The 21,307-nt window shown below is 42.1% G+C and overlaps 1 protein-coding gene across 1 annotated transcript in view; it reads left to right on the forward strand.

The window, feature by feature from the left end:
• Positions 1 to 21,307, forward strand: part of LOC124871474 (receptor tyrosine-protein kinase erbB-4-like) — a 473,669-nt gene that overhangs the window by 374,422 nt on the left and 77,940 nt on the right. Inside the window, exons 15-16 of the mRNA XM_047370794.1 lie at positions 10,262 to 10,416; positions 13,050 to 13,094. Coding sequence (XP_047226750.1) covers positions 10,262 to 10,416; positions 13,050 to 13,094 — 200 coding nt within the window. The remainder of the gene's footprint in view (positions 1 to 10,261; positions 10,417 to 13,049; positions 13,095 to 21,307) is intronic.

The following is a 21,307-nucleotide window of genomic DNA, read 5'->3' on the forward strand; positions in this document are numbered from 1 at the left end:
AATTAGAGAACAGAGATGTTTGTATACACTGGTTGAGCATTACAAATTTCAAGATAGACTTAAAAACGTTTGTCCATGAACATCCATAATCCTATCTTTGACCCCCTCCTTATGTGTAATGTTTTGAACAAAAATGAGTTTATGATAAGGCTGTAATGGTACGACCAGCTCAGGTGACAATAATTATAATTCTCTTATTCTAAATGGCTCCATAAACAATAGACAATTATAAATGCTTCCTTTTTGTGTTTTCACAAAACTACTGTAAAACATGGTTTTAAAGCCGTTAGGTTCAGTGTAGAATGGTCTAGTTCATGCCAGCCATTCTCAATAAAAAATTCTGAATAGCCCTTTTTTCTGGCGCCAACAGGAAAGTAGTTGCTAGCTGTAGAATCCTTACAAGCTAATGATTAGCCAGTCGCAGTTGGCTTATAGTTCTAACAAACTGTTGCTGCCTGTCACTGTATCCCGTCCTTCACTTTCTTACCATGTATTTTTTCTACCCAGAATGCTGCCACAACAGCAAATCAAGACTAACAAAGTTTTTTTTTTTTTTTCAATACTTATGCATATGCATGATGTTAGCCAGCCCGAGGAGCAATCTTCAGTTGTGGACTCTGTCAACACAGAGTCATTCAAGAGCTACTTCCATTCATACATTAAAATAAGACTTCATTGGAAAAAAAAACTAAAGAAATTAGGCAAGATATCAGGCCAAGAAATGTGAACCTTCACAAAGTTCAGTTCTGTTCAAATATATTTACAAGAGTATAAACTACATGAGAACGTCCAGCACTCATACCCTTGAGGAAGGAGACGGCTCCTGTGTCCAAGACATGGGCTGGTTTGGTACAAAATGTGGCTATTAACCCTACAACAAATAGTAAGAGAGTACTATTTTCCATAGTGAAACAAGTCCTGTACCGATATGGGCTGAAGTAAGTTTGCAAGTCTTAAACCACCATGCCAACTGTTAAGTACAAGAGTGGCAGCATCATGTTGTGTGAGTCTTTTGCTGCAGGAGGGACAGTTGCACTTTACAAAGTGGATGGGATCAGACTCAGTTACATCAGTTCCTTTAGGAGGAATAGGCTTACATACTGGTTTTAAAAGATTACTGTCCTGACTTCACTCTGTAATTTTCAAATGCATGTGAAGCACACCATTTGTGAAGCTGTGTATAATAGAACTAAGGCTAACCTGTTAAACCTTGTTAAATGTCACTTGCACAGTACAGATGCACAAATGACTCACAGCAATCATGTTATGGTTTCTTTGCCTCTTTTACATTTTATTAAAATGCCAGCGCCATAATTGACTGGGCAACATGTGTTGGCTGACCTACAGTAGTTATGAAACTTTTAAAAGGTCACTGTAGATAGAACACTTTAAGACAATACCTTGTAAAACTATCCATACTCTTGTACTTTTTTGCATTTGTCTTATTACAAGTATTAACTTCAATATGCCTTACTGGGATTTTTTATGACGAACCAACACAAAGAGGTGCATAATTTTATTGATGCAATTGCAACCGCAAGTCTTTTGGGTATATCTCAACAAGATTTACACATTTTATTTGCCAGATTTTCTTTGCAAAGTAGTTTGAACTCAGTCAGTTTGAATGAAGAGCATTTTTAACATAAGTTCCCAAGTATTGCCACAGAATCAGGATTGGATGCAGGGCTGGACTTCGAGTTGGCCATTTTTACACATAAATATGCTTTGATCTTAGCCATCTCACTGTAGCTCTGGCTGCATGTTGAGGCTCATTGGCCTCCTGGAAGGTGAACATCTGCCCCATCTCAAGTCTTTTGCATCTTAGAGGATATCCATATTCCCTTCAACTGTGACAACTTTCTTGTCCCTGCTGAAGAATAGCATTCTCACAGAATGATCCTGCATTCCCCATACTTTATTGATGGTACACAAACATCTGCTGATCTCAGTTCAAAGTTAAAATTGGGTCTTATCTCACCAGAGCACCTTCTTTTGCTTGTCTGTTGTGTTCCCAACATGGCTTGTGGCAAACATTAAACAGAACTATTGTTTTTTTTTATCTTCTTGCCACTTCCAATACAGCTAGATTTGTGGAGTGCTTGATTAATTGCTCTGTGTTTGAAAAATGTGTCACTTTAACTGTAGAGCTTCTTCTCTACAGTTACCATAGGCCCTCTGATTGGTTCTTTGATTAATTCCTTTCCTTGTCCAGCCTGTTGGTTCAAGTTGAAGGTGATGTCTTGATAGGTTTGCAGATGCGCTATACTCTTTCCATTTTCAGATGATAGATAGTAACCAGCCCACAAGACTCTGATGCATGTGTTTTGCAGTTGTAACTAATGGATACAAATACAGTGGTGTGAAAAAGTGTTTGCCCCCTTCCTAATGCTTATTTTTGCATATTTGTCAGACTTAAGTGTTTCACATAATCAAATATATTTAGATATTAGTTAAGGACAACACAAGTAAGCACGAAATTCAGTTTTTAAATGAAGGTATTTATTATTAAGGAAGAAATAAATCCAAACCCACATGGGCGTCTATGAAAAAGTGATTGCTCCCCCTGTTAAAACATAACAACTGTGGTTTATCACACCTGAGTTCACCTTCTCTAGCCACACCCAGACCTGATTACTGCCACACCTGTTCTCTACCAAGAAACCACTTAAATAGGACCTGCCTGACAAAGTGAAGTAGACCAAAAGATCCTCAAAATTAGACATCAAGCCGAGATCCAAAGAAATTCAGGAACAAATGAGAAAGAACATAATTGAGAAATATCAGTCTGAAAATGGTAATAAAGCCATTTCTAAAGCTTTGGGACTCCAGTAAATCACAGTGAGAGCCATTATCAACAAATGGTGAAAACATGGAAAAGTGGTGAACCTTCTCAGGAGTGGACGGCCAACCAAAATTACCCCTAGAGCGCTGTGACGACTCATCCAAGAGGTCACAAAAGACCCCACAACTACATCCAAACAACTCCAGACCTCACTTGCCTCAGTTAAGGTCAGTATTCATGTAAGAAAGAGACTGGGATGTTTCCAGAAAACATCCCCAAGATATTTGGGAAAATACTCTGTCGACTGACAAGACAAAAGTTTTCTTGTCTTTTTGGAAGGTGTGTGTCACATTACATCTGACGTAAAAGTAACGCTGCATTTTAGAAAAAAACATCATACCAACAGCAAACTATGGAGGTGGTGGTGTGGGCTGTTTTGCTGCTTCAGAACCTGGAAGACTTGCTGTGATAAATGGAACCATGAATTTTGCTGTCTACCAAAAAAATCCTGAAAGAGAATGTCTGGCGATTGGTTTGTTACCTCAAGTTAAAACGAACTTGGGTTCTGCAGCAGGAGAATGATCAAAAGCTACCTCTGAATGGCTGAAGACCATCAAAATGAAGACTTTGGAGTCACCTAGTCAAATTTCTAACCTATATCCTATTGAGATGTGGTGGTATGGCCTTAAAAAGGACGTTCATGTTTGAAAACCCTGTAATGTGGCTGAATTACAACAATTCTGCAAAGATGAGAAATTCCTCCATAGCGGCATAAAAGACTCATTGCAAGTTATCGCAAACACGTGATTGCAGTTGTTGCTGCTAAGGGTGGCCCAACCGGTTATTAGGTTTAGAGGGCCATTTTTTTCTCCCTTAAAAATAAAAGCCTTAATTTAATAATTAAATCTCGTCTTTATATGTGTTGTCTTTGACTAATATTTAAAGTTGGTAGCACTGTTGCCTTGCAGGAAGATGGTCCTCGGTTCGACTCCTGGCCGGGGGTCTTTCTGCATGGTGTTTGCATGTTCTCCCCATGCATGAGTAGGTTCTCTTCAGGTACTCCGGCTTCCTCCCACAATCCAAAAACATCACTGTTAGGTTAATTGGTCTCCCTAAATTGGCCTTAGGTGTGAATGGGTGTGTGCATGGTTGTTTGTCCTGTGTGTCTCTGTGTTGCCCTGTTATGGACTCGTGACCTGTCCAGGGTGTACCCTGCCTTTTGCCTGTAGACCTCTGGAGATTGGTGCCAGCTCCCCCACGACCCAGTATGGAAGAAGCGGGTTTAGAAAATGGATGGATGGATCTGAAACACTTAAGGGTGACAAAAATGAAAAACATAAGAAATCAGGAAGGGGGCAAACACTTTTTCACACCACTATACATATAACAATTATAGCTTTTATTGCATAGCTGCTGCTTCTGTCCAGAAGTATTTTTGAAAGTGGAATGTTTAAATCTGAAGTGGTAGGGGCATGATGTGAACAGCTTCATCGAATCGGATTTCCTTTTCCTTTCCTTTTCTTGTTAATCATCAGAAAATTGAAACTTAAGGTTTTATTAGATGAAAAAAAATCTTAGAGCTAAAAAGGGTGTAAAAGGTTCTAAAGAGGAAACGAAAAAGTCAAGATTTTCAAGAGTTGTGTTTTTAAAAAACAATCAATGCTTACAGACCAGAGTATAAATTCGTGTCAATTTCTTTTAGCAAGAGAGAGACTGGTCAGTCCATAATAAATAAAAAAATTGAAGATGGCATTAAAACACTCATGTACACATCAAATTGAAGCCTCATACGAAGAGACTGTTATGATTCTGGCCCGTCTGCCTGCTCTGTCTTCATGTAATCGGCTAATCTGCTTCACCTGTCTGCTGCTGCACTGGAGTGCAATCAATCATGCCATGCACCTGTTTTTCTGCAGTTATATTCAGCCCTCAGACAGGCAGACAGTGCCAGATTTTCGAAAACCTACCAGTTAGTAGATGTCCAGCATTCCTTCCTGCCTGACCACGTTTTTGACCACTTTTTGCATCTTGGATTTCCCTGCCTTGCCTGACCCTCATTGGATGTCTCTCGCCTCTGGATTACGACCTTGTTTATGCCTCTCGACCAAAGCCTCCTGCCTCACCCCTGGATTTGTCTGCCTGAGTCTGCCTCCCTGGTTTCACCCAGTTACTGCCTCCCCTTAACTACCGAGCCTTGGATCTTTTCCCCTGTTGGCAATCCGACTTCTGGCTGCGGCGTGTTCTGCACCGATCCTCCCGGTCTGGAGACTGCCAGGACCGCACCCCGCAAAGGAGCCTATTCTGATTCCTCCGTCCTACACGGACTCTGTTAAGTGATCCCGGGTTCCCGGCTGGTGGAGTCCTGAGTATTTGTGCGCTGCTCCTGAATAAATCGTTTAACTTTTATTCTGTTTCTGGCTGAAATTCTGGGTCCTCCGTCCTGAACCTCACAGAGACCTGTGTTAATTGCACATAGTAACCATTTTGAAGTTGTAATGGGGTACTTTGGTTGCTCACACACCCTGTTGGACAAAACAATGTTTGCTTTCCACATATATATATATATATATATACACACTCATACTTTCTCCTCTCTTTCTCTCTGTCTTATGGGTAATGACATGCTTCACAATGCCAGGCTAAATCTAAAAGCCAGAACAGGAACACTTTCAATTTACATGATTATACCAGATTGAGTACATCTTCTATTGCACACACAAGTTGTAAAGAGCTCATATTTCTGAGAAACACATTCACACATCCTAACAGACGTTTAGAAAATACTGCCTGAGCTTTTTACGAGCATGCATTTATACAGAATAATTTATCTTCCAAGTAACATTCATTATGTTTAGAAGCTTTGAGAAAGTAATACAATTGTTTGTTTACTGCTAAAATTTATTTTTTACACTTGTAGTAGGTGAGAATGTATGCATTATGAGGAACTTGCACATTGCTGATGTATGTGAAAAGTAATTTTTTGTTTTCAAAGATATGCTATGTATTTGGATTACCATTCTCTGATCATATCTGTGTATGTGTCTGTTTGTTGGAAGACATTATTCAGGCCTTGCTTTCTGAGAGAGCTCGTCACTGCTCTTCGTTCCCTCTCCTATGCCCTCCCGCACCTATATTAGCTCCATAAATCCTATTCTAGTCGAATCGTTATGGTCATTGTGTGTGCTGTGAGCGATGGTTATTATCTGCCTGCTCTACTCATGCTGCTTTATGGTCCTGCCTGTTTTCTCCATTTTTTTCTCTAATTTTCTCTCTTTTTATTATTAGACTTCTCAGATTGTCTCTCTCCTCTACTCGGTTGTAATACATCCATGTCCACCCTCTGTGTTTCCCTTCACTTATTAGTGTGCACTACCTATTTTTATTTCCTACTTTTCTTCCCCACAACACCACTCTCACATTTGTATTGCCTTAGTTATCTCTCCCACAATCTTAAGCTTTTTTCCCCCATAAAGATGCAAGTACAAGAGTATCTTACTTTGACCTTCATGTGCTAACAAACATTCTAGAATACATTTGTTTGTTCATTATAAATTGTCATAAATGTACATTCCTAAGGTAAGCTTTACAGAAATAAACAGTGCCTTGCAAAATTATGTGTACTTAATGGCTAGAGTAAGACAACTTTTGTGTACTTTCATCTCAGTATAAATAAGACTTTTCTTTGAATAAGGCTACATTCACACCACATTCAAATGTGACCCATATCTGATGTTTTCATGGCAGTCAGAATGGTCAAGTTACAATGATTTAACTTAACAAAAATCTGAATTGTGCCTCTTCCATGCGGTACTAAATCGGATATGTATCTGGTGATTTTAAAAGTGTCTGCAGTCAGAACGGCCATGTCACAATTCATCTGCCTTTTACGCCATTGTCCTGGCTCTGACTACACACCTACAGAGACTTCTCTACAGAAGTAGTAGTCACTGCTCCACAAAAGACCATTGTAACTAGTTGTGCTCTTTTTTTGTACCTTTCTTCATCTTGTTATAATGTGGTCATGATATTGTTGGCTCCTATTGCTCAACAACTTAATAATGGTAAATTGACTAAACTAACAAAAGACCTTTCCAGTCATACCAACCACTCAAAGTGCTTTACACTAGAGCCACATTCACCCAATCCCACTCACAGACGCACACACATTCATAGACCAATACCAGATTGGTAGCCAACTTGAGGTTAAGTACCATGCCCAGAGGCACTTTGAGTCTTTCCACTATGCCACAGTAGCCTATAATAATGCACAGAAGGCAACAACTATTATTACTTTCGTAAACAGTGTGCTGCTGTGTGACATCTATATTCTCCTTCTGTACATGCGGGTGGCTTTGGTGTCGTGAACCGTTCAGACTGAAATCTGATGGCAGTCGCATTTAATTACTAGCTTGAATGACCACGCAAGAAATATATATATATATATATATATATACATATATATATATATATATATTTCAGCAACAAAACGGCACTGGGCATTAAGACCTGCAGTGTGAATGTAACAAGCGTAAGAATTTGACAAGAGTTGAAAAGTACTTCTTAGGGACTCTCTTAATACAATCTGGCTGAGCTTTAGCTTCCTAGCAAAAAAAAAAAAAAAACACTGAGCTGCAAATGCTGCAAAGATGTTTCTACAAGGTGTTGTCTGAGAAAGCCTAAACAGAAATGCCCACCACAGTTGTCAGATTTTTTAATTGTGAAAAAGGTTTGGAAAAAATGTACCATTGTCCTTCCACGTCACAATTTCACAATTGATCTTATATTGTACAGCGCTTTGGGCAAACTTGCTTTTTAAAAAAAATATAATTTACATTTGCAATTATACTGCACCTTTGCTGGTCTGTCAAATAAAATTCCAATAACATACGTACCTTGCAGTTAGTGCTTGTTACAATAATGTGACAAAAATGTGAAAAAAACATTTGAATATCTGAGAAAACAACAATGATTTGTTGCAATGGTTCAATCATATTTTGAAATTGCTGAATTTAAGTAAAATCTTATATTTTGCACTCTTAAAATTGTAATTATCTCACATCCACATCATTGCTTCAGTGGCTCATGCACAAAATAGTATTTAAAACTTTAGGCCTTTTCACTTCCTATTAGTTATAATGGCTATAGGGGCCCCTTCCATGACAGCATGAAAACACTTGTATGATAGTGCTCATTAAACTGAGCCACACATATTATAATTCAGAAGTTCAGAGTCATTGTATTTTTAGTTAAGTCTATTTTGAGACTGCTTTAAACAACAATACTATCGAGCATTATGGATTCAGCTTTACCCAGTAAAATCTGCAAACAGAAGCTGAATTATTAGTCATAGATGGGAAAAATCATATAATATAGTTGGGCATAGTGCAATAACCAGATCACAGTTCTGCTATGAATGGGAAACTGTTGGGAAACCAGGGTTATTGTCTTTAAAAAAGATTTAAGTTACACCTTTGACAAGGAGGCTGCTGTCAACAAATATGCTTTCAGCAGATAACTTCAAGAAGAAAGTATTTTGACACAACAGTTAACATTCTAATGATTTGTATAGCTTATGAGAAAATATTTCATAGTGTTATATCGCAGTGAGTGGTATAATTACACTATTTAAGGTTTAAAGGGGTTTGTTGCCAGTTGAGGTTTACAATTTCTCAAAGTGAATGGATACAGTTCTTTCTTTCTGCTCTCGGTGGAGGAGGACGCTTTTCTCTCCCACCCCCTCCCATATCTGCCCTGCTTCAGCTCTGTGTCTTGTCTTTGGAGCCTCTTTTTGCAAATCTTCCAAATTCTTAGTTATGGATTTGGTCAGCTGGTCTCTCAATGCAATTGATCAAATTTTCTCGAGGAGAAGACAGGGTGAAGGAGAGCCCAACTTGTCCGGACTGGACGTTTTTCTCTGGATACACAATGGACTCCTGGCAGAAGTGGAGGATTGTGTGTTTGTCGATAATGTCAGTCGAGGATGTGGAAGATGTGTATATAATTGGATGTTTGATATCAGGATTTCTGCTTTTTGGAGTCAGCGGTTACCTGGCATATCGAGAAATTTGGAGTGTCAGCAGCTGTTCTGGCTATTTTAAGGCTGCCTGGCACGTGTGATGGGATCTTCAGGGCGATCAGCACTCAGACTGAGATGTTACGTGAGCTGAATCACAGACTGGATGTGATCCTTAGGATCGCAGGCAGGTTGCGGTTCCTGGACTCAGGGGTGAAATGGGATAAATCTTGGACAAAGTTGTTCGCTCGGATCTGGCAGAAAGACCAGGAATTTGGCTGTTTGGATTCGCCTTTGAGAAGCACCAGAGAGACTCTCAAGGCTGACGGAAAATTAAGAGTCAGCCTAACCCAAATAATTATTGTTTTTCTGAATCTGGCTCCCCTGCACGGCCTTGATGGCTGACTATCTTCAACCTCTCCTGGAAGTTATGTAAACATGACGCTCTGCTCCCTCTGCCCCCTCCCTTCCCTGAGGACACCTGTGGACCTGCTCAGAACTTGGCCGGTCGATGAACATTCCAACGAACCATCAAGGACAATGGCCTCTGTGACAGTGCTTCATGGACTTACTTGCACACAATCACTTGCACACACACACATGCTCAAGATAAACATATGCACCCCCTCACAACACCTTCACCGTTCCCGGCATGATGTTGTTTTGTCAACTTGTTGCTTCTTTGTGCTGAGGTTTTTTGCAATCTCAAACTGTATCCTGCTAAGGATAAAGTGTGAAATATGATATTTTTTCCTCTACTTACCTAATGTGGCCTCTTTTCTCATCTAGCAAGGGCAGCGCCTGTGAGTGGGCAGCAAAGCCTCGGTGACCCGTCCCCCCCTTGTCTTGTGTCATGATGTATGTTTGGATGGGTTGTACTGGAATTCTAATTTCCCCTCGGGGATCAATAAAGTATCTTTGAATTGAATTGAATTGAATAGTGTATGGTTAAACCATGAGCTACAAAAGATAAAACCTGTCTACAACCTATATATATTTAATCTAATTATACACTTTAATAGCATGGGAGTAGATAAAGCAAACAAATGTAAAATAATACCAAAAAAGGAAAACCTACCAAATAATCGAATGCTATAAAATACATACATTATTGTTAATCTAAGTTTTAGCATGCAGACAAACTTTGAAAGAACATTTATGACAAGATAGGTGAAAATATTTTCCCCTTCCATTTAAATTTGTTATATCAGGTTTACCTGAAAACGTTTTCAGTACCCATTGGTTTTCAGTAAATTCAGTTTAATATTGGAAGTAGTTTTAATGGCTGCCTCCGGCTAAAAAACCTCAAAACCACCAAACAGAAAACCAGTTGTTTTTTACAGTGAAATAACAACCTGGACTGTGCTGGAAAATGTATTGCTTGAACTGTTACAAAGTTGATTGTTTTCAGAAACAAGCACCTAAAAGATGAATGTTTTTCTTTTTTTTTTCCCTGTCACCCACAGGGCCCAGAACATTGTGCCAAATGTCTTCATTTCAAGGATGGTCCAAATTGCGTGGAAAAGTGTCCTGATGGTCTGCAAGGTGCCAACAGCTTCATCTTCAAGTATGCTGAAGTAAACAACGAATGCCATCCCTGCAATGCCAACTGCACCCAGGGGTACGAGCAGTCTGTCCGAGGACACATCTTAGTGCGGCATTTAAATTACCTTTCCTCTGCATTAAACGAGACATCCTTGTTCTTTCTAATAACACAATAAACAATATGCAGATATGCTGTTTTTCTATTTTTGTAGTAGAATCTGGTACAATTAATATCAAACTTCAAACAAGTACCACTTGGATAAATATCAAGTGTTTCAAGCAGACCTTTTAAAAAACTAACAAGACTGGGTCTTTTTATTTTGTTGTTTTTCATCATAAGGTTTGATTGCTTGAAGGATATAATTTAGTTATGCTTTACATTTACTCAGAAGTTGAAATTAAAAACTTAGCAGAAAGGTCGTTAGAAGGCATAATTCCAAGTGGGTGGGAGATTTGTTTCTTACCAACATGGACCTCAAAATCCATTATGGCTGCCTTGCATATAAAACTTAGACACAGTAAAAATGGGTTATTTTACTTATGGCAATTTGTATCTTATTAAATTGTTCACCCACACAGTTCTTTATAATCGACTGTAGTGAAGCCGTTTCTACAATATTTCAAAGCACATATTTGTTAATTTATGATCCAGTCACTTTGTTAGGAATGTATCAGCATCCCATGCCTTTACTTGGGAATGTTTGCCCACTCTGCCTTATAAATGTGCTCCAAATCAATTCTGGACCAAAGTTCAAGTTTGGTTTCATGAGAGCATAACACCTTGTTCTGTAAGGATTTGTGAGATTTTAGTCGTGTTGGAATGTTTCCTATTGAGAAAATTATTCTGTCTTTCAACCAGTGGCGATTGCTCTAAAACTGCAAGGGAAGCTCAGCTTCCCCTTAAATGTCAAACAATAAGTGATCAAATACTCGTACTCATACTCGTCGTCTTCCACTTATCCGGGATCGGGTTACGAGGGCAGCAGACTCACCAGAGACGCCCAGACGTCCCTCTCTCCAGACACCTCCTCCAGCTCCTCCGGGTGGAGCCCAAGGCGTTCCCAGGCCAGCTGAGAGACATAGTCCCTCCAGCGTGTCCTGGGCCGTCCCCTGGGCCTCCTCCCGGTGGGACGTGCCTGGAACACCTCCCGAGGAAGGCGTCCAGGAGGCATCAGGTATAGATGCCCGAGCCACCTCAACTGGCTCTTCTCGATGTGGAGCAGCAGCGGCTCTACTCTGAGCTCCTCCCGGATGGCCGAGCTCCTCACCCTATCTCTAAGGGAGTACCCGGCCACCCTATGGAGGAAGCTCATTTCCGCCGCTTGAACCGGTCTTTGTCTGACCCATCACCTAGTGCCTGTTTGCCATGGGTTTGCCATGGAAGATCCTACCAGGGGCATTTAGGCCCCAGACAACATAGCCTCTAGGATCATTTGAACACTCAAACCCCTCCACCACGTTAAGGTGGCAGTTCAAGGAGGGGATGATCAAATACACTGCTCAAAAAAATCAAGGGAACAATTAAACAACACAATATAACTCCAAGTAGATCAAACTTCTGTGAAATCAAACTGTCCACTTAGGAAGTAACACTGATTGTGAAAACAGGGGGAAATCTTTGGCGATTAGCAAGACACACTCAATAAAGGAGTGGTTCTGCAGGTGGGGACCACAGACCACTTCTCAGTACCTATGCTTTCTGGCTGATGTTTTGGTCACTTTTGAATGTTGGTGGTGCATTCACACTCATGGTAGCATGAGACGGACTCTACAACCAACACAAGTGGCTCAGGTAGTGCAGCAAGAAGGTTTGCTGTTTCTGTCAGCGTAGTGTCCAGAGCCTGGAGGCGCTTGACTTGACTTCTGCATGACTAGATGCTCACTGGTACATACTCACAAAGCCCCTACAGCCCAAATTGTGCAAATATAAATGTATAATCCAAACATCAGTTCATAGAAATGGAATAAAATAAAGGCAAGCAGCGGAAAATAAGCAAGAAGCAAAAACACATCAGAGTGAGGGGATTCAATGTAGTAACCTGCCACTCTCCAGTGCTTTTAAGCCACTTATTGCTCAATGTAATATTCAACCAGGACATCATTATGTATTTAACTCCACAGGGGGTTTATGTCACAGCCTCTCTGTGTGACTTTTCCTCTCCTGAGTGACAGCCTCCAGCTTGCGAGAGCATAACAATTTGGTCGTAAATGGAAAACACTAGGCTGACTGTTTGTCACGGGAACAACCTCTAAAGCAGGTAGGCTTCTAATAAAAAAAAACAAGCTGATAGGAGGAAAAATGAAAGAACTGAGATGCGCTATGAGGGGAAGAGACAGATGTTTTAAACAATCAGAACATCAAACACAGGCAGCATATTTCTGAATGCTCATAGGTTAATGCAAAAGAACAGAAATAATTTCCAAAATTCCTCATCAGATGATGCAAAAGCTTTGGACTGTGAGTCTTAAATCCTTCCACAATTAGGTAAAATTAAACCAACCAAGAAAAAAGCTTCAGAAATGTTATCCAATTTTATCCCCATCAGTCTGTCTCCACACGTGCTTGACAGTCAGCTAAGCAAACCATCCATGAAAGTAAATATCCATCTTAAATTCTTCCCACTATAGTTAATCCTTATTAATTCCTTATTTGTGTGTGCCTATTTTGTGTTTGAGCATTGTTTACAAATTTTTCTGTGTTCTGTAAAGGTGCATTGGACCAAGACTACAAGACTGCATTGGCTGGATGGACAGGTATAAAGTTAATTCCAAAAGAGTACTTTTACATTCTAACATTAAAATGTTTCCACACAGCAGCACACACGGATAGACCAAAGAATAACAGTAAGCAAAGTCTCTGATTAATGGATTGCTCTGAGCCACACAGTCCCTGTGAGTAGCCTTAATGTCTGTGTGTGTGTGTCCTTGTGATTTTGCCCAGTTTTTGATGAACTGATTGCGATTTAGCATTTGTTTAGAGGCTATAGGGGAGAAAAGGAAAGCAAAAGCTGTTCCCAGTTTACTACAAATGGATTCAAGAGTTATAAGTGAAACTGTTGGCTTCAACTCATGGCAATTAGGGAAGGATTAAAGAAAAAACGGGCAAATATGTAATCAACACTTCATCAAATCATGGTGGATCTAAAGACTTTCATCACAGCAAATGAAACAGTTATACAGATTATAGATTGATGTCAACTATTCTCAACCTTTTACAAGAAATAAGACAAATTAGATTATTAATCAAAATCAGCATGTTAAGATTTCCTTACAAAATTGTTTGTGCCCTTTGAACTTCAGAGTATTTTGTCTCATTACAACCACAAACCTCGTTGTATTTTGTTGAGATTTTATATGAAAGACCAAAACAAACTAGTGCGTAATTATAAAGTGGAAAAAAATATGTCCTCGTCGTCTTCCGCTTTATCCGGGACCGGGTCGCGGGGGCAGCAGACTCAGCAGAGACGCCCAGATGTCCCTCTCCCCAGACACCTCCTCCAGCTCCTCCAGGGGGAGCCCAAGGCGTTCCCAGGCCAGCCGAGAGACATAGTCCCTCCATCGTGTCCTGAGCCATCCCCTGGGCCTCCTCCCAGTGGGACGTGCCTGGAACACCTCCCGAGGAAGGCGTCCAGGAGGCATCTGGTATAGATGCCCGAGCCACCTCAACTGGCTCCTCTCGATGTGGAGGAGTAGCGGCTCTACTCCGGGCCCCTCCCAGATGGCTGAGCTCCTCACCCTATCTCTAAGGGAGTGCCCGGCCACCCTACGGAGGAAGCTCATTTCCGCTGCTTGTATCCGGGATCTCGTTCTTTCGGTCATGACCCGAAGTTCATGGCCATAGGTGAGGGTAGGAACGTAGACCGACCGGTAAATCGAGAGTTTCGCTTTTCGGCTCAGCTCTCTCTTCACCACAACGGACCGGCACAGCGCCTCCATTACTGTGGCAGCCGCACCGATCCCTCTGTCGATCTCCCGCTCCATTCTTCCCTCACTCGTGAACAAGACCCCGAGATACTTAAACTCCTCCACTTGAGGCAGGAACTCCCCTCCAACATGAAGAGGACAAGCCACCCTTTTCCGGTCGAGAAACATGGCCTCGGACTTGGAGGAGCTGATCTTCATCCCAGCTGCTTCACACTCGGCTGCGAACCGCCCCAGTGCATCCTGTAGGTCTTGGCTAGAGGGGGCCAGCAGGACTACGTCATCTGCAAAAAGAAGAGACAAAAGCCTCTGGTCCCCAAACCAGACCCCCTCCGGCCCTTGGCTGTGCCTAGAAATCCTGTCCATAAAAGTTATGAACAGGACCGGTGACAAAGGGCAGCCCTGCCGGAGTCCAACATGCACCAGGAACAGGTCCGACTTAGTGCCGGCAATGCGAACCAAACTCCTGCTCCGCTTGTACAGAGATCGGATGGTCCCTAGTAAAGGGCCCCCGATTCCATACTCCCGGAGCCCCCCCTCACAGGGCATCACGAGGGACACAATCGAATGCTTTCTCCAGGTCCACAAAACACATGTGGACCGGTTGGGCAAACTCCCATGAACCCTCGAGTACCCTGTAGATGGTATAGAGCTGGTCCAGTGTTCCATGGCCGGGACGAAAACCACACTGCTCCTCCTGAAGCTGGGGTTTGACTATCGGCCGGACTCTCCTCTCCAATACCCTGGCGTAGGCCTTACCAGGGAGGCTGAGGAGTGTGATCCCCCTGTAGTTGGAACACACCCTCCGGTCACCCTTCTTATGTAAGGGGACCACCACCCCAGTCTGCCAATCCAAAGGCACGGTCCCCGTCCACCACGCAATGTTGAAGAGGCGTGTCAACCATGACAGCCCCACAACATCCAAAGACTTGAGGTACTCAGGGCGTATCTCATCCAACCCCGAAGTCTTTGAGTGCTCGAATGATCCTAGAGGCTATGTTGTCTGGGGCTTAAATGCCCCTGGTAGGGTCTCCCATGGCAAACAGGCTCTAGGTGATGGGTCAGACAAAGAGTGGTTCAAGAACCCCTTATGACGACTACAAAATCGAGGCACGTGACATCGCCCGGTACGGCAGAGCCGGGGTCCCACCCTGGAGCCAGGCCTGGGGTTGGGACTCGTCGGAGAGCGCCTGGCGGCTGGGTTGCTCCTCGCGGGACCCGGCCGGGCCAAGCGAGACGCGAGACCATCCCCCAGTGGGCCCACCACCTGCAGGGGGAACCGTGAGGCACTGGTGCAAAGAGGATTGGGCGGCGGACGAAGGTGGAGACCTCGGCGGCCTGATCCCCGGATGCTTAGGCTGGCTCTAGGGACGTGGAATGTCACCTCGCTGGGGGGGAAGGAGCCTGAGCTTGTGCAGGAGGTCGAGAGATATCAACTAGAAATAGTCGGGCTCGCCTCCACGCACAGCGTGGGCTCTGGAACCCATCTCCTCCTAAAGAGGGGCTGGACTCTCTTCTACTCTGGAGTCGCCCATGGGGAGAGGCGGCGGGCTGGGGTGGGTTTGCTTGTCGCCCCCCAGCTCAGCCGTCTCGTGTTGGGGTTTACCCCAGTGGATGAGATGGTCGCATCCCTGCGCCTTCGGGTTGGGGAGAGGTCTCTGACTATCATTTCAGCCTACGGGCCGAGTGGTAGTGCGGAGTATCCGGCCTTCTTGGCATCCCTGTCGGGGGTGCTGGATAGTGCCCCTCCCGGGGACTCCATTATTCTGCTGGGGGACTTCAACGTCCACGTGGGAACGACAGTGACACCTGAAGAGGCGTGATTGGGAGGAATGGCCTCCCCGATCTGAATCCGAGTGGTGTTTTGTTAGTGGACTTCTGTGCTAGTCACGGACTGTCCATAATGAACACCATGTTCAAACATAAGGGTGTGTGTCCATCAGTGCACTTGGCACCAAGATACCCTAGGCAGGAGGTCAATGATCAACTTTGTTGTCGTATCATCAGACCTTCGGCCGCATGTTTTGGACACTCGGGTGAAGAGAGCGGCTGAGCTGTCCACTGATCACCACCTGTTGGTGAGTTGGATTTGCTGGAGGAGGAGAAAGCCGGAGAGACTTGGCAGGCCCAAGCGCATAGTGAGGGTCTGCTGGGAACGTCTGGCAGACCCCTTGGCCAGGCATGTATTCAACTCTCACCTCCGGGAGAGCTTTGACCAGATTCCGAGGGATGTTGGAGACCTAGAGTCCGAGTGGACCGTGTTCTCCACATTTATTGTCAATGCTGCTGCCCGTAGCTGCGGCCATAAGGTCTGCGGTGCCTGTCGCGTCGGCAATTCCCGAACCCGGTGGTGGACACCGGCAGTAAGGGACGCTGTCAAGCTGAAGAAGGAGTGGTTGGCTTGTGGGACTCCTGAGGCGGCTGACGGGTACCGTGGGGTCAAGCGTGCTGTGGCCCGGGCGGTGGCAGAGGCAAAAACTCGGACCTGGGAGGAGTTTGGTGAGGCCATGGAGAAGGACTACCGGTTGGCCCCAAAGCAATTCTGGCAAACCGTCCGGCGCCTCAGGAGGGGGAAGCAGTGCTTCGCCAACACTGTTTACAGTGGGGGTGGGGAGCTGCTGACCTCGACTGGGGACATTATCGGCCGGTGGAAGGAATACTTCGAAGATCTCCTCAATCCTGCATTCACGCATTCCCTGGTGGAAACAGAGGCTGGGGACTCAGGGTTGGACTCTTTCATCACCCAGGCTGAAGTCACCGAGGTGGTTAAAAAGCTCCGCGGTGGCAGGGCTTCGGGGTTGGATGAGATCCGCCCTGAGTACCTCAAGTCTTTGGGGTACAAAAATATGATACATGTTTAATGAAGAAAAATCTAAAATGTGGGGGGGGCATTTATATTTACCCCCCATAGCAACACTTCTTGGAACCACCTTTCTCTCTAATTACAGTCTTTTGTGGTATTTCTCTACTAGCTTTGGACAGCTGGAGACAGGAATGTTTACTAATTCTTCTTTACAAAATAGCTCAAACTATGTCTGATTGAATGAAAAGCATCAGCACGAAATATATTAAATGTGTTTTCACAGTTTTCCAACTGGATTTAGGTATGGACATTTACCAGGTCATTCTAAGCCATGAAATGCTTGGATCAAACCCACTCAAGTGTAGCCCTTGAGGTTAAGGTGGTTGTCCAGCTAAGAGGTGGAACCTTTTGCAGCCTCTAAAATGTTTTCGTCCAACATAGCCCTGTGTTCTGCTTCATCCATCTTCCCGTCAATGCTTACTAGCCTTTCTGTCCTGCTGAATTAAACAATACTCACAGCATTTTGCTGGAAGGGTTGTTAAGGGTGATGTGCAGTGATTGTTTTCCTCTGCACATAGCATTTTGCATGTAGGGACATGTTCTGGTCAGTCTCCTCTGACCAGATCACCTTCTCCCACACAGTTCTGTCTGTCATGATCTCAAGGTGTTTAGGTTTCTTTATTGAACTGTTTCTTCCCTGTTGTTTTTGTCCTCTAGTTGTCATTATTTTACTTCATTGATTGTAGATTAGGTTTGTAGTTCATTCTTGTGTTTAGATATTTATGTTACTTCCTTGGACTTGTCTGTGTTTGCACTTTTCTGTGTTAATTAGCCTCCCTCCTTCAGTTGCTCTGCATTCTCCATGCCACCTGCTGTTCCATCCATTGCATCTGATTAGATCTTTTAGTTTATTGGCCATTTCTCCACCCTGCCTTTGCATTTAAACTCTCTGCTTTTCATTGCCATTGGATCCCACTGTTGGTTAACCCGCTCCATGTCACTGTTTGCCTGCCTGCTCCATGCCTGCAACTCTGCCCATGTTCCTTGCCTTACGTGTTAGTTATTCGTTCTGTTCATATTAAATGACTTCAACTCACTACGACGCTCGCGCTTGCACTTTGGTCCTGCATGACCTCAGCCCAACATGACAGAAGGATCAAGTCCACACCAGGACCAAGCAGACAGATGTATTAAGAGGTTTAAACTGCCTCACATTCCAATGTCACCTACATAGATTGGGAGTTCTTATGAGTGTCTTTTAACAATGTATTTCCTCTTCCCACCCCTCCATAAATGCTGGATTTGTGGAGCTCAAATCTACTTAGCTGTCCTGTCAAAAGATTATTCCACCTTAGCAGTGGATCTCTGTGGCATCTCCAGTGTTCTCCATGAGATGTTTATCTACACAACTTTCCCCTGTGTTTATTATTCTTCATTATTCTGTCTGTTCATTGTTCATGGATATTCTCTAACAAACCTCGGAAGCCTTCCCAAACAGCTGTATTGAACTAATATTGCAAAATGTGAAAAAAATCAAGGTTTATGATTACAAGGCATTATGTTTAAGCATTTGGAACACTGCTAATCAGATGGAAGAGTTTTGTAGCTGCAATGGGAATATAGCTATCTGCTAACCCAGCGAACTGATCAGCTCTTAGCAGATCCCCAAGAGTGCCTGTTAACATGCAGCTGTATCTTTGTCATGGCTGTGACGGTGAGCTTTTACACAAATCTGCTACCTGTTGCAGGGTTTTTAGCAAAGCTCAAAGTGGCTTATCAGAAGGCCATTGTTCATCCTGGCATTGACTCAAATCTTGTCTGGGGATTGTGTGCCTGTCTGCTTATGATAGATTTATTTATTTCAAATCACTTAGGCTAGAAAAAGTTTGTCTGATAAAACTCTAGTAGTAATGACTCTTACGGTATGCTCCCATTTGACAATTCAAAATTCTCTAATTTATTTGTTTGCTGTTCTTATTAACCTTTTTTCACAAAAACACAAAAATGAAGGAAACATGGCCAAAGGAATCTCTGTTTATGGGAAGAGATGAGTTGGGCTACACGTTGTGTATTTACTATAGAACCGGGTTTTGTGATCTCTTTCATGGAATATGTTAATGTAAAGGTACAGTGCCTTGCAAAAGTATGTATATTCCTTAAATATGTCCCCATTTTGGATTTCAGATGATAGACAATCCCAAAGTAATGCTTGGAGAGTAGTGGAGAAAGAATGCATGGATTTTTAATAATGTGAAATGTGTATTAATGAATAATAAAATCCAGTGTGAATGCCTATGCAGTTTGTTGAATAACATTAGTTAAACCGCATCCTGAAGACAAAGCTGTGGATAACTTCATAGGAAGGTTAGGCATTAAATCAATATCGAAAGCTTTGGACATCTCACAGAGCCCTGTTTCAGTATGGCACAATTACAAACCCACCAAGAGATGGCCACCCCCTGTACTGACACACAAGTCAAGGAGAGCATTAATTAGAGAAGCAGCCAAGAGGTACATAACTCAGGAGGACCTGCAGAGATTCACAGCTCAGGTGAGCAAATCTGTTGACAGTACAACTAATAGGCATCCACACCCCAAGTTTGTCATTTGTGTGTGGCAAGAGGAAAGATATTGATGAAAAAACCCATATGGAGTAATTTTTGCAGTTTGTCACAAGCCATGTTGGGGACACACCAAACATGTGAAAGAAGACATGTACACATGTTTGATGAAACGTTTGGGGCTACTTTTAAAATGTTTTGTGGGGAGAGATTTTTTCAGCAGGGTTGGGGAACAATATCAGAGTTTATGGGATAATGGAGGGAGTCTGCAACTTGTAAGTAGTTGCAAAAGATGAGATTTGGATAAAGGTTCACCTTCTAGAAGGTCAATGACTTTAAACATAGCCTGAACGTCACTGGAGTGGTTTAGAGGAAACCATATTTATAAGTAGTAGCAACCAGACTTTTCAGATTTTTATTTGGAATAAAATCTTTGAAAACAATAACCATTTTGCCTCTATCCCACTATTAGTGTTGTTGTAGCACATACAGTCCTATACCAAATAAACTGAGGTTTATAGTTGCAATCTACTTCATGTAGTACTTGTTTTATGTCTAAATTGTAAACAAGTATTAGATATGCTACAAATTAAAAAGTTTAAGTAGGCAATCCATCAAAAACTTGGGAAAGTGATGAGTAAAGTTCAAACTGTCTTCTTAAAAGTCCTAAGTAGATAAGTCAACAAAATAATAAAAGAACATATGAATAATGTCTCTTGATTAGGATAGTTTGACAAAGAATAGGTGATTAACAATAGGAGAGTAAGATGGGGTGCTGTCCTCTGATTAGAATTTAAATTGTATCAATATTATGACACACTACATTTTCTGTCACTTTGATAATGATATATTTGCAAGGGTAATAATGAATTGAAACTCTAAATTGCACAACATTCCATTTTCAAACTGTAAAATTCTATAATTTTGTAAAAACGTTGCAACATCCAAGGTCAAAACACACATAATTTATTATTAATTTTGGGGTAAAACTGAATGAAATTATAAATCTGTGTTTGTTATAACTCTTAAAAACTAATATATCAGGAAAAAATGTTGAATGTAATGCTTTGAGTATGAGGATTAAAGAGATAACATATTTGGTTTTATAGTTACATGGTTTCTAAATGTCATATCTGCCACTCCTACAAAATTTATGAAAGTACTACTGAAATGTTTCAGCAATGGCAAATAATAATTTTCATTAAACTCGTACAAGGCTATTCAGACATTCTGTCTGTAGCAAGATTCATTCATCTCAGTATGCTAGATTCTTAAAGTGGTTCCTGTGGCAGCCCAACCCAACCTATTTTCTGATTAGTTCAACTAATAATTGTCAAACTACATAGGGCTCTCAAAGACTTTGTGTATAGCACTGAACTTTAATCCCCAGATAGATGATCCTTCAAAATGTAAAAAAGAAAAAGAAAAGAAACAAGACATTTAGACCCACCAAAGAATTCTTTTTTTTATATATATATTTAACAACACACATGACTGGCAATGCAATACTGTGAATGTTTGTTCATCAAAATAATTTTTATCATTTGAGGCTCAATAGAACAACATGTCATTTTTTTCAGTGACTTTTATAGACATATGCCTTGGACATATCCTATAGTTTGTTTTTGTTCATTAAACATTAAATTAAACATTAAATTAATGTACTTTTGTGTAACTAACTT

This window comes from Girardinichthys multiradiatus, chromosome 7 (assembly GCF_021462225.1).
Source record: "Girardinichthys multiradiatus isolate DD_20200921_A chromosome 7, DD_fGirMul_XY1, whole genome shotgun sequence".
Classification (NCBI taxonomy): domain Eukaryota; kingdom Metazoa; phylum Chordata; class Actinopteri; order Cyprinodontiformes; family Goodeidae; genus Girardinichthys; species Girardinichthys multiradiatus.